Source organism: Schistocerca gregaria, chromosome 1, assembly GCF_023897955.1.
Source record: "Schistocerca gregaria isolate iqSchGreg1 chromosome 1, iqSchGreg1.2, whole genome shotgun sequence".
In the NCBI taxonomy this organism is placed as follows: Eukaryota; Metazoa; Arthropoda; class Insecta; order Orthoptera; family Acrididae; genus Schistocerca; species Schistocerca gregaria.
The window spans coordinates 153,284,560-153,299,011 of record NC_064920.1 but is presented as its reverse complement, the minus strand read 5'-3'; the positions used below and the strand labels follow the sequence as shown (position 1 = coordinate 153,299,011).

General features: G+C 41.4%; 1 protein-coding gene across 1 annotated transcript; it reads right to left on the bottom strand.

The window, feature by feature from the left end:
* Nucleotides 1-912: 912 nt before the first annotated feature.
* LOC126335221 (cuticle protein 67-like) lies at nt 913-3,974 on the bottom strand. The gene is made up of 2 exons (XM_049998256.1): nt 3,939-3,974; nt 913-1,339 (listed from the first exon to the last, which is right to left on the bottom strand). Exons 1-2 carry the CDS (start codon nt 3,951-3,953, stop codon nt 1,013-1,015), a joined length of 342 nt encoding a protein of 113 aa, XP_049854213.1. The 5' UTR covers nt 3,954-3,974; the 3' UTR covers nt 913-1,012.
* Nucleotides 3,975-14,452: the final 10,478 nt, after the last annotated feature.

Below are 14,452 nucleotides of genomic sequence, written 5' to 3'. Positions count from 1 at the left end.
GGGCCTTCAGCCGTTTTAAAAGTTAAAGAGGGTATACCCTTAAGCCATAAGATTGTGTGACATATTCAGTCGATAGTTAAGCTCGGAAATTGGCACTGTAATGTTTGGGCAACTAAATAAAGTTATATGTGTTCGAGTGTAACTGACAGCCGTTCATTTTTGGCCCCTTTCCACAATTCAAACTGTTTTGTCCTGCGGATTTAACCAGGCGTTTCAATAGTGCTTCCTATTCGTTTTCTTGGATGTTTTCTGCGTTCTATAGTGGTTTAGTTATTTTCGTACCTGGTGTGTAATTTTTGGTAACTGTGTTTGAATGTTGGACCCACACCATCACCCAATACAGAATAAAGTATCAGAAATTAGTGTTTGCTACAGTCTGGAGCCGCGTGACCGCTACAGTCGCAGGTTCGAATCCTGCCTCGGGAATGGATGTGTGTGATGTCCTTAGGTTAGTTAGGTTTAAGTAGTTCTAAGTTCTAGGGGACTGATGACCACAGCAGTTAAGTCCCATAGTGCTCAGAGCCATTTGAGCCATTTTTTGAAATTAGTGTTTGAGTAGTCATTACACAACCTCTCACTTTTCTATTAATACTGTCAGACATTTTATTTCATTTGCATCCTTCAAGCGTCATCTGGGCTAAAACTAACCTCATAAAAATGAGATACCTGTCTTCACTAAAATGCCTGTTTGGAGAATATTATAGAAAGGACGTGCAAAGCGATACTTTTTCAAATAGACACAAAAATATTTCATTTACTAATGTGTTTTATAAACTGATACTGATATCCATCGCCTGTTCACTGTGTTATGTATAAACAACACCTCTCACTTCTCTGAAATACTGGTTAGAAAATCGAAGGAGTGTGTAATAAGATGGAGGCTACAATGGTACAATGATACAACAACAATAGTAAAATTTCCAATGAAGTATTTTATTTACAGAAGATGGCAGAGCTTGAAGGAAAATAAATAATCAGCAGAAGAGCTGAGGTTGAAGTGCAGCCTCAGTGGTTAGTGGTAGTAGGCGGGGGAAGCGTAGGCCAGTGTGGGGGCGGCGACGTGTGCGATGGCGTCGTTGCTGACGCGGACGTCGGACTTGGTGACGCTGGAGTAGGGCGTGTCGACGGTCTTGGTGTAGGTGGACACCTGTCCCAGGTTGCCGAAGCTCCTCAGGATGTTGGAGCTCTGGGAGGTGATGGCCGCGGGGGCGACGGCCGCGGGGGCGGCGTAGGCGACGGCGGGGGCGGCGTAGGCGACGGCTGGGGCGGCGTAGGACACAGCGGGGGCGGAAAGGTAGCCGGCGCGGGCCACGGCCAGCACGGCGGCGAAGGCGAACAGCTGTCAAAGGACGTATGACTTACAGGCTGACGTCCGTAAATTCAAGTATTGTGCATTAAAACGATATTAGTGACATATTCTGTCTGTAGGGGATGTACCTTGTTGTTGTTGTTGCTGCCTTCTACCTAAACAATCACAAACACACACACACACACATTGTAGCTATATACAACTAGGAGAGCTTTTTTCCCCTTTCTCTTGACCATATATTGATGGTCAATCCGAAAGCGTGCTTAAAATTCCTGCTGTAATACGATGTGTAGAAGAGTGACTCAGCTACTGCTACCTATGGGCTTTATTCTACCCACAGTACCTTCAAATACAGGCAAAATTTTCATATTCTCTCCATCACCTGCAGAGCTTCGAAACTTAGTGGAAGGACTGGCATTGACCTCCAACATAAAGAAATGTAATTTATTGCACGTAAATAGACAGAAAGAACCGTTACTGTATAATTAGACGATTGCAGTGCAACCAGTGGAAGCAGTCACATCCATAAAAAAGCTGGGAGTGTGGGTTCTGCGTGATTTAAAGTGAAAGGACCACATGAAGCTAACTGTACCCAAGGTACATGCCAGATTCATTGGAAGAAGTGTAATAAATGCTAAAAAAGGACGAAGGTTATAAAACCCTAGTCGACGAATACTTGAATATTTTTTTTGGAGAGTCTGGGATTCAAACAAGAGAGGCTTGTTAGACGCAGCAGAGAAGATCCTAAGAGGACCAGCACGTTCCGTGACAGATTCGTTTAGTAGGTTCGAAAGCGTCATGGAGATGCTCAGCCAACATCAGAGGCAGACGCTACAAGAGAGGCGTTCTCCGTCACGGAGTGGTTTACTGTTAAAACTCCTTGAGCGCTCGTAGAAGAGCGAACTAGTAGATTGCTTCCTCCTACGTGTATCACATTAAATGACCACGAATGTGATATTAACGAGATTGGAGTTCACACGGGGCAACAAACGTTCTTCCTGCGAAACATTTGTGATTGGAAAAGATTGGATAAGATAAAGCGGGAAGCGACAGTGGTAAACAAAGTACATACTGTGGTGTCACCGCCAGACACCACACTTGCTAGGTGGTAGCCTTTAAATCGGCCGCGGTCCGGTAGTATACGTCGGACCCGCGTGTCGTCACTATCAGTGATTGCAGACTGAGCGCCGCCACACGTCAGGTCTAGAGAGACTTCCTAGCACTCGCCCCAGTTGTACAGCCGACTTTGCTAGCGATGGTTCACTGACTTCTAAGGTCTCATTTGCCGAGACGATAGTTAGCATAGCATTCAGCTACGTTATTTGCTACGACCTAGCAAGGCGTCATTATTAGTTTATATTGATATTGTGAATCATGTACCATAAAGAGCGACGTTCTCCATTAATGGATTAAAGTTAAGTATTCCACCAGCTACGTCCGTTTTTCTCAATTCTAATTCGCTTGCCATGTTCCAGACCTCACGCCAGTCTGCATGAGCTAAAACGCGTGCAATTCGGCCTCCTTCAGTAACACGGTTGGCTCTCCTGCCAACCACAACACATACCATTAAGTAGCTTGCGGAGTATAGCTGTAGCTACGTGGAAGAGAGACTTGAACGACGATCAGTACAGGTAGGAAGAGAGTAGAAGATTTTGAAATGTGTTGCCACAGTCGACTGCTCAAAATCGGAGTGTGGGTTCGGCGTGATTTAAAGTGAAAGTACTGAATCATGTCGGGGAGGAAAGAAATATAAGATATTAACTTGCTTAAAGAGGGGATAGTACGACAGGACAAAGGGCTCTAAGCACTATGGGACTTAACATCTGAGGTCACCAGTCCCTTAGACTTAGAACTACTTAAACCTAACGTAAGGACATCACCTACATCCATGCTCGAGGCAGGATTCGAACCTGCGACCGTAGGAGCCGCACGGTTCTGGACTGAAGCGCCTAGAACCGCTCGGTCACAACGGCCGGCGCGGCAGGACACATGCTGAAGCATCAAGGAATAGTTAATTTGATAATGACAGAAAATGTTTGGGGAAAGTTGTAGTAATTGGAGAGTAAGACCAAGATAGACTACAGTAAATAGGTTCATGTGGAGGCAATAGTCACGCAGAGATCAGCAGACTTGGACGGGAGAAATCTGCGTGGAGAGCTACAACAAACTTGTCTTCCGACTGAAGACCACAACAATAACAACATGTTTTGAAGATAGGGTGTCCATTGTGCCCAAATAAGTTTTGTCGTAAAGCAACAGTGACGATTACAAAGAATGCCTGAAGGGGGAAGAAATGTAATGATTGTATTGACTGTACAATGCACTACTTTCAGCAACAAACCTGTCAAATGTTTCACTAACTGACGTTGATATACAAAAAGCGTTTTAGGCGTAACCTAGCTACATTCTAACATACATTTCATTCAAAGACTTGTTTAAAATCTTGTCTGCAAAGGGTAGCATTAACATCAATCAGTCTGTTGCTGTTGCAGAAATCAGGTTTGTAACTGACTTACGTAACAGCTGCCGATAAAGTGCATCTAAAATTTACGCGAAGAAAACCGAATTACTCTAAGCCTAATGACTGTGCTGTTTCCTGAGGAGAGTACTACTGAGTATCGATTCGTACCTTGAGGGCGACCATGTTGCTCGGTGTGTCGAGGTTGACTGTGGACTGCTGCAGGCCGCTGGCTGTTATATATACCTGCACGGCGACGGCAGGGTTTCGCTGTCAGGACCTTGGCGTAAGGTGTCCGTGGCGGCGCGGTTACCAGTTTAGCAGGGTTCTAACTCAGGTGCGGCTAGAATGACACACTGCCCCAGAACTGATCACACTTTTGCCTTGATCACAGTTTCTAGTGACTTTGTTCCATCTTAAGTGTTTCGTTGTTACGCCATTTTTAAAGTATCAAATGTATGATCACAATGTCTGATGGACCAACAAATATCAAAAATGAACGTGTCCAACAAGTATAGTTCAGAGTAATCCTTCAGTCTTTATGTCGAGAGAGCGAAGGGCAAAAATACAAAGCTCTACATCTACATCTAATCTACGTGATTATTCTGCTATTCATAATAAAGTGCCTGGCAGAGGGTTCAGTGAACCACCATCAAGCTGTCTCTCTACCGTTCAACTCTCGAACGGCGCACGGGGAATACGAGCACTTACATTTTTCTGTGTGAGCCCTCATTTCTCCCTATGTAGGTGGGTGCCAATAAAAAGTTTTCGCAGTCGGAGGAGGAAACTGGTGATTGAAATTTCATGAGAAGGTCCCGTTGCAACTAAAAACGCCTTTATTTTAACGATTGGCACTCCAATTCACGTATCATGTCTGTGGAACTGTCTCCCCTATTTCGCGACAGTACAAAACGAGCCGCCCTTCTTTGAACTTTTCCGACGTCATCCACCAGTCCCACCTGATGTGAATCCCACACCGCAGAACAATACTCCAGAACAGGGCGGACAAGCGTGGTGTAAGCAGTCTCTTTCGTAGACCTCTTGCACCTTCTAAGTGTTCTGCCAATGGACCGCAGTCTTTGGTTTGCTCTACCCACAACGTTATCTATGTGATCGTTCCGATTCAGGTTATTTGTAATTGTAATCCCTAAGTATTTAGTTGACTTTACAGCCTTAAGATTTGTGTGACTTATGGCGCAATCGAAATTTAGCGGATTTCTAATACTCTTGTGAATAACTTCACACTTTTCTTTATTCAGGGTCAAGAGCCACTTTTCGCACCATCCTACATAAATCAGTTTGCAATTCGTTTTGGTCATCTGATGACTTTACAACATGGTAAATAACAGCATCGTCTGCAACAATATAAGAGGGCTACTCAGATTGTAACGACAAAAATGTGACAAAGTCAATAAAAACTCTGGTCAAGGCAAAACTGTTGTTATAGTGCAACTAAAAGACGGTGACATGTCACAAAGGATATGTAACGTATCTCACACTAAGGACCAGAAACTAAATCTAACTCCTGCACTGGTCTCAAAAGTTCCTGTTTTGGTGAAGCCTCTGAGTTCGCTAACATATCGTAAGCAATGGCACTCGACAGAGATGTAGGAACTTCCAACCATTTTCTTTAAAAGTGAAGATGTTCTTGAGTATTCTCGGTTTCTACTAAATACCGGTATACAGATAATATTATTTAAGTATCTATGTAAAAAAGGACATTATCATGGCGTTTGAAGGAATTTTTTTGACCAAAACTTGACAGTGAAGGTAATCTCTATTACTTTATCTATCTATTGATAGTCCGCACGGCTGGCCTCGCGGCCTAAGTCACTGCTTCCCGAGCGGGAAGGCGTGCCGGTACCCGTAACGAATCCGCCCGGCGGATTAGTGTCGAGGTTCGGTGTGCCAGCCAGCCTGTGGATGGTTTCTAATGCGGTTTTCCATCTGCATCAGCAAATGTGGTCTGGTTCCCCTTATTCCGACTCAGTTACACTATGTCGGCGTTGCTGCGCAACACTGTCTCCACGTACACTTACACCATACTTACTCTACCACGCAAACATTGGGGCTACAGTCGTCTGGACTGAGACGTTCCCGGGGGGTCCATTGGATGGTGAGTGGGCTGCTGTAGTCTGTTGTGGGGTTGTGTACCACTGAGGGCTACAGCGGGGACGGAGCCTCTCCTTCGTTTCTAGGTACCCAGTTCAATACAATCAATACAATACACACACATATTATAAAACATTCAAAGAAAAAAACGTCACGTGTAAAGGAATTTTCTAATCAGAAAATTTTTTGTTATTGTTTCTTTCCGGATGACACAAATGGTATCAGAATGTAGTAGAAATCCATCATGAGGTCAGTCAGATTATCTGTTTGAAATAAAATACAATAGGTGAATAATAAAATACTACTTTTTACTTAAAACGCTCTCTTGTATAGATTCCAAGGTACATAATGTTATGCACTGGTCGCATGTATTTTCCTGTCATGTTGTACTGGAGTGTTGTACACATCTATATCTAGAGTTACTAGGTGCATAACGTATTCGAGAGCGTGTTATCTGTATATTCTCTTCAGACCTGAATTTTTTTTCTGGAGGATGAAAAATGTTTCGTCATGCTCTAACGCTCTCAGGTGATTTTTTTAAATGATTTTAGATCCAAGATTTATACAAATTTGTGTACCGATTCCCAAGATATACTTTGTACACTTGGCTTCTTTCTATGGACTAGAATAATTATTTTTTTTAATATTCACTGTTGTAATACGTAAACTGATCATTCATTATACATAATGCAAAATGACAATAGTAACCAACAGCTCGTAACACTTCCGCATGATGGAAAGATTGAAAATTCACAAATGTGTACATGAGGTTTCCAGTAAGCATAACTATTTCTGTTGCAGTTATTACATATTAAAAATTAATGTACACAGTTGTCTGAAATGTATGTAGTTGTTGGTCTGAATTCTATTTTGTTACTCAGAATTTTACTATTCACCTATTTTTTTCTTTACTTTTATAGCTGATGATGACTTGATAAAAACATTTGATTTAGGTTCACAGGATCTTCGAATTTTTCCTCTATTGACGAAAAATATTTTTTTAAATATCGTAGGATTTACAACGTTTATATGCAGTCCTAGGCGAAAATTTGCGTAATAAAAAACTTTCTAAGAAGTCGAACTGTCATTTGTTTGAAGTGAGTCTGAGAAGGGAAGGTACTGGAAATTTGTTTAGACAACATTCAGTGTGTTCCCCTTAGGCAGCGTGCCTAATTTGTGCACGATGTTATTGTTGTCATTGATGTCATTCTCGTGCAAGTAACCACGTTTCAGGATTTAGGCAGTAAAATATCCAGTTTCGGGAATTACGATGTTAGACCACGCGACTATCTGCAAAAAAAGGAAAGTAAAACATGAGTTCCACAGAACTGTTACACTACGTACCCCGTGTAAGAAAAAGGGACAAAGATATTAACTCGGAGAGGAGGAAGTGGGATGCAAACGGAAGAAATGCGTTTTCTTACGTATGCAGGCTGTTGACTGAGATTGTTAAAAGCTAAAACGTCGCCTACTAACCCTATCTGGTTATTCAGTACCCACCGACTGTCGTGTCGTCCTCTGCCAACTGTGCCACTCAGATGAGGTATGGAGCGGCATTGTGTCAGCACAACGCTCTCTCGTCCGTTGTCAGTTTCCTAGATCTCGGAGCCGCTGCTTATTACTCCAGTAGTTACGCAGTAGGCATAACGAGGCTGAGTGTATACTGTTGCAATCCTCTTACCAAGGAAAATGTCCTGACAGAACAAGGAATCGATCGCGGGTCCTACGCAGAACACTGAGACACACTGACCACAAAAAATCTGCGGAGGCATACAACTGAGATTTCACAGGAGGAACTTGTAAATATATAAATAATGAACCCGGTACTGAAGTACGTCATTGAGTATAAGGAAAAATGGAAGAACCAGACTGAAATAAATACTCTTAATATTGCGCTCGGAGGAGATGTCGTAAATCAAAATGAGATTAGTAAATGTCTGCACTGCATTCAATTTGGAAATTTTGATTGGTTTCTCCCCACATAATTCTAGACTTGGGGTATAAAGAGACCCAGAATGTGGCTCTGACATCCTCCTTGGAGGATTGTCTTCCCACCATGAGGGAAAAGGGTTCTTCAGATACTCCTATAAAAATCTGGATTCTGTTAAATATAGGCTAATGTACATCCAACTGAGCCAGCCAGCCAGAGCTGCAAGTGTTAATTTCTTTTATAAACTGAGGCTAGCTACCAAGCTGCTAGGTTGGGATGAAGGAGGAAATGCTGTAAGAAAAACACTAATTTAGAAGATGCTTTCGTGAGGCAGCATATTAACTGCTAGGTCAACGAAATGAAGAAAGAAAACAAAGCCCAGAGTGGTGGACGGAGAACTTTGAGGAAAAGATGAATGTGAAAACGAAAATATGCAACAATTGGCTGAGGCAGAGAGAGCCGGAGGACAGAAGAAAGTTGGAAACAAACAAGAAGTTCAAGAAAGAAGTTGTTAATAGGAAAAACGAGACGTGGAAAAAGAGATGTGAGGAGACAGATGTATGGCAAGTACAAAGATAGCAGATTACAGGAAAACAGTGAAGAATTTAAGAAGAGACGTCAAAGAAGAGATGAGTGTAACAGTCACTGATACTAGAGAATAGGAAAATAATTTCAAAACACTGTTTGTGGAAGATAGAACCGGATATAGGAAACAGACTCGATTTTGAGAATGGATTATCTGTGGGAAATGAAGAACTAGTAACTAAATCAAAAGTAGGAAGATCTGCGAAAGAAATGGGAGATATACTGGAGCAGGAAACATACCGACAGAATTAATGAAATTGGGCAGAGTGTGAATGGTTAATGCATGCGTGTTATAGAAAGAAGAAGCGTCCAAGTAATGAAATTTGGCATATCTAAGTCCAATTTATAAGGAGCGTAGTAAGAAAGTAGGTGGAAATCATCGTGGGCTCAGTGTTAGAAACTCTATTGGTATGTTGCACGGTTAGGTCCTAAAAGACAGAATAGAGGGAATGTTGATGGATATCGAACAGAAAACTGGATACCAGAAGGGAAGATGCCGTAATGGAAACATTTTTACCTTAAGACAGTTAATGGGAATGCGACTGGGAAGGAATTTAAGTAGCCATTTAGTGTCCGTAGATCTCGATAACGCGTATGGCACAATGCCGATGAAGAAACGGAAGTGCTGATAGAGAGCAAGCTTGAGCAGACGTATGTTAGAGGCATATGCCATCTACAGAAGTTTACAGAGTATTCAGTCAAAGTGGGGAATGAAATTTCGTCACATCGTTCCAAAATTACAAAAGGATAGAAGCACGAATGCTGCTCTACTACTACGCTTTTTGAAATATACATTCAGAAAAACTTAATTGTGGAGCAGTAAATGTGCAAGAATAGCTATTCAGATAACAAAGTATCACTGTATGTAGACTTCGTTCTTCACAAACTATCAGGTAGTGGTTGGTAGTGAAGAGGATGATACCTGCTTTATTCTAAGAAAATTATTAGGAGAATACGGTGAAGGGAGACTGAAGCCAAATTTTGAGAAGATTCAATACCTGTGCAGTGGATAAAATATAGTAACGGTAATAGTCGATGTCCAGCACATCAAGGTACATAAATTATGTGAATATTTTGATGGCATCCTATCGGAAGATGGAACACGTAATTGGGAAATATAGCAATCAGTAGCCCGTGGGAAAAGAACCGTCCAGATGTAAACCATCTGTTATGCTCTTCTAAGTTGGAAACTAAAGAAGATGGTCCGTAGAAGTATTGTAGAGCTTATAACAACTTACTTGTTGGGAGCTTACTGTAAAAAAACATAAACATATGGAATGTTGTAAAAATTTCCCAGACTCAAGAAAGGATCACAGATAAAAGACAGATACCTCACCTGTTCTGGACATACAACGTGAATGACAGATCGCAGATTGCCGAAGTAGACCTCAATGTACCATCCTCAGGGAAGACAGGTAAGAGGGAGACCAAAAGCTGGTGGGTTAGATAGGGTAAAGAGGGCCATGAAGAAACGAGAAACGGAAGATGACAAGGAAACAAGGGGAGATAGAAACCAATGGCGGGAGATGTGTGGGATGTGGTAACAGCTGTAGGAACCCCACTGAAGAAAATTCTTAATCTTAAATTTGCGATTTAACAGTTACCAACTTTATATTATTAGGTTCTTAATTTTAAATTTGTAGCGGTGGCTTGGTAGTAAGTTGATATTGGCAATGATACCACTTGTGCGCCTAAGTCTGAAATGTATAAAAAACGAGATTAACCATATTTAGCTGCGTTGAGTTCCCTACCCTGTTATCTTTTCGCTTATAATTGACGACAGAGTGAAACGCAGCTCTTTGTGAAAGAGATTCTGCCATGCTACTCTTCAGGCACTTTCATGTATTTTCTTTTCTTTTAAAGGTGTGTTGAATTGTTCCCTTGTCTCGGGGCTGTCGACAAGGTACCATTTATTTAATGACACATTTAAGCTTCTTCTGACTAGCGTTGCTTTCCAACAAAAGCATAAATAGGTACCATTTATTTAATAGCACATTTAAGCTTCTTCTGACTAGCGTTACTTTCCTACAACAGCATAAAAAGTTGTATGTACAGGGTGTTTAAAAAATGACCGGTATATTCGAAACGGCAATAAAAACTAAACGAGCAGCGATAGAAATACACCGTTTGTTGCAATATGCTTGGGACAACAGTACATTTTCAGGCGGACAAACTTTCGAAATTACAGTAGTTACAATTTTCATCAACAGATGGCGCTGCAAGTGATGTGAAAGATATAGAAGACAACGCAGTCTGTGGGTGCGCCATTCTGTACGTCGTCTTTCTGCTGTAACCGTGTGCTGTTCACAACGTGCAAGTGTGCTGTGGACAACATGGTTTATTCCTTAGAACAGAGGATTTTTCTGGTGTTGGAATTCCACCGCCTAGAACACAGTGTTGTTGCAACAAGACGAAGTTTTCAACGGAGGTTTAATGTAACCAAAGGACCGAAAAGTGATACAATATAGGATCTGTTTGAAAAATTTCAACGGACTGGGAACGTGACGGATGAACGTGCTGGAAAGGTCGGGCGACCGTGTACGGCAACCACAGAGGGCAACGCGCAGCTAGTGCAGCAGGTGATCCAACAGTGGCCTCGGGTTTCCGTTCGCCGTGTTGCAGCTGCGGTCTAAATGACGCCAACGTCCACGTATCGTCTCATGCGCCAGAGTTTACACCTCTATCCATACAAAATTCAAACGCGGCAACCCCTCAGCGCCGCTACCATTGCTGCACGAGAGACATTCGCTAACGATATAGTGCACAGGATTGATGACGGCGATATGCATGTGGGCAGCATTTGGTTTACTGACGAAGCTTATTTTTATCTGGACGGCTTCGTCAATAAACAGAACTGGCGCATATGGGGAACCGAAAAGCCCCATGTTGCAGTCCCATCGTCCCTGCTTCCTCAAAAAGTACTGGTCTGGGCCGTCATTTCTTCCAAAGGAATCATTGGCCCATTTTTCAGATCCGAAACGATTACTGCATCACGCTATATGGACATTCTTCGTGAATTTGTGGCGGTACAAACTGCCTTAGACGACACTGCGAACACCTCGTGGTTTATGCAAGATGGTGCCCGGCCACATCGCACGGCCGACGTCTTTAATTTCCTGAATGAATATTTCGATGATCGTGTGATTGCTTTGGGCTATCCGAAACATACAGGAGGCGGCGTGGATTGGCCTCCCTATTCGCCAGACGTGAACCCCTGTGACTTCTTTCTGTGGGGACACTTGAAAGACCAGGTGCACCGCCAGAATCCAGAAACAATTGAACAGCTGAAGCAGTACATCTCATCTGCATGTGAAGCCATTCCGTCAGACACGTTGTCAAAGGTTTCGGGTAATTTCATTCAGAGAATACGCCATATTATTCTACGCATGGTGGATATGTGGAAAATATCGTACTATAGAGTTTCCCAGACCGCAGCGCCATCTGTTGTTGACAATTGTAACTACTGTAATTTCGAAAGATTGTCTGCCTGAAAATGTACTGTTGTCCCAAGCATATTGCAACAAACGGTGTATTTCTATCGCTGCTCGTTTAGTTTGTATTGCCGTTTCAAATATACCGGTCATTTTTGAAACACCTTGTAAATAGGCTCGGTAATGGAAGCAAGGCTTCAGAAAAATAAGGCGTAGTCGCAGGATCTGTCGACATAGGAAAAGCGTCCGAGAAAGTAAAATGGCGCAAGATGTACGAAATTCTGAGAAAACTAGGAGTAAGCTGTAGGGAAAGACGAAAAATATACAACATGTACAAGAGCCAATAGACAACAACAAGAATGAAAGATCAGGAAAAATTTGCTCGAATTGAAAAGAGGATAAACTGGATGCTGGTGATGCATTCTTTCGCACATGCTCTTCAATCTATGAGTCGAAGAAGCACCAACAAAAATAAAAGTTGGTGAGTGGGACAAAAATTCAGGTGAACGTATATCAGTGATAACATTTGCTGATAACATTGTTATCATCAGTGAAAGTGATGAAGAATTGCAGGGTGGAGTGAATGGAATGAAGAGTCTAATGAGTACGGAATACGAAATGACAGTAAAACGAAGAAACACGAAAGTAATGAGGAGCCGCAGAAATGAGATTAACGATAAACTTAACATCAAAACTAGGACCACGAAGTAAACGAAGCTAAGCAATTCTGCTACCTTTAAAGCAAATTAACATTATGATGGGCGAAGTAAGGAAGGCATAAAAAGCAGAGTAATGTAGGCAAAGAGGGTATTACTGACCAAAATAAGTCTACTGGTATGAAACATAAGTATTAATTTGAGGAACATATTCTTGATAATGTACATTTGGAACACAGCATTCTATGGAAGTCAAGAATCGACTGTGAGAAAACCTGAACAGAGGAGAATCGAAGCATTTTTGTTGTGGTGCTGCAAAAGGGTGCTGAGCGGTAGAGAGAGAAGTAAAGGAATGAGAAGGTTCTCTACAGAATTAACGAAGAAAGGAACATGTGGAAAACACTGCCAAGACGAAGTTATTTATATGTTTCGTAGATCATTTGAACGATTCTTTTATCGAAATGATGTGGAACGAATCACTTTAAAGAATATGTATACACGTCAAAATTAATGAACGCACAATTTTTTTATCCTACTTATCGAACTATACTTAAAAAAGGTTTTTTAATGCAAGGAGTTGTCTAGGAGAAATGATTTCACGTCAGATTTAAAACTTGTTTTTCTATCTGGCAGACAGTTTATGTTATTGGGCAAATTATCGAAAATTTTTGTCGTTGCATAATAATCTACTTTCTGAGCAACTGGCAGCTTTAATAATGAGTAATAAAGGGCATTCTTCCTTGTAGTGTCGTAGGTACGGATATAATTGTTTTCTCAAATTGTGGTGGATTATTTAAGACGAATTTCATTAGCGAATATATGTACTGTGACGGCACAGTTAAAATGCCTAGTTTCTTGAAGAGGACATGACGTCGTTGGATGTACACCACATATTATTCTTACTGTTCGCTTTTGACAATCCATACTTTCTTTCTAAGTAATGAGATACGCCAGAGAATCATTCTACAAGACATTATTGAGTGGAAATATGAAAATATGTCATAAGGTTAATTCGTTTATTTCCAAGATTAGCAGTCATACGAAGAGCAAAAGTAGCCAAACTTTATTATTTGAGAAGCTCAGCTACGTACATCTTCCAATACATGGTTTCATCAATATGTACACACAAAAATTTGGGGTATTCTAATCTATTCACTTGCTTCTCCTCATATGCTACATCTGTTGTTGGTATGACACTATTCGATGTACAGAACTGAAGATAGTATGTTTTTCAAAGGTTAGCTTGAGTCAGTTTTCTGAGAACCATTAATAATTCTTTGGAAAATATCATTTACAATCTCTTCTGATGCTTTCTCTCTAACAGGATTTATTATAACACAAGTATCATCTGCAATAAGTATCAATGCTGCCTGTTTAATATTCACATATATAAGGAATAGGAGTGGACCAAACATTGAATCCTGTGGGACTCCCTTTGTAATTTATCCCCAGTCACTAAAATTTTGTGCTCTTATAAAATTGTTTGAACTATCCAGCACAACTATGTGCGTCCTCTTTGTTAAGTGTGGTTCAAACCAGCAGAACTCGTCGGTGATATATGAGCACGTCCTGGTTCAAACCAGCTGTCAGTTCCACAAAACTTGAGTTTTTCTAAGAGAGTACTATTATCTACACAATGTAACGCCTTGGAAAGATCACAAAAGGCACCAGCTGGTGGTATTTTATTATGTAAGACCTGTAGCATTTGATGAGTGATTATATAAATAGCATTTTCAGTCGAGGAACCCTTCTGGAATCCAGACTGTAATATGTGAAGGATCAGGATGACAGGACATGTGTTAAGACATCAAATAATAACTTTTGCGGTACTAGAGGGAACTGTAGAGGATAGAAACTGTAGTGGAAGACCGAGATTTAAAAAGATCCAATAAACACTCGTTATTAAGGATGGATGCGAGTGGCACCCTAAGCTTGACACAAGAGAGTAATTTGTGGCAGGTTGCACCAAAC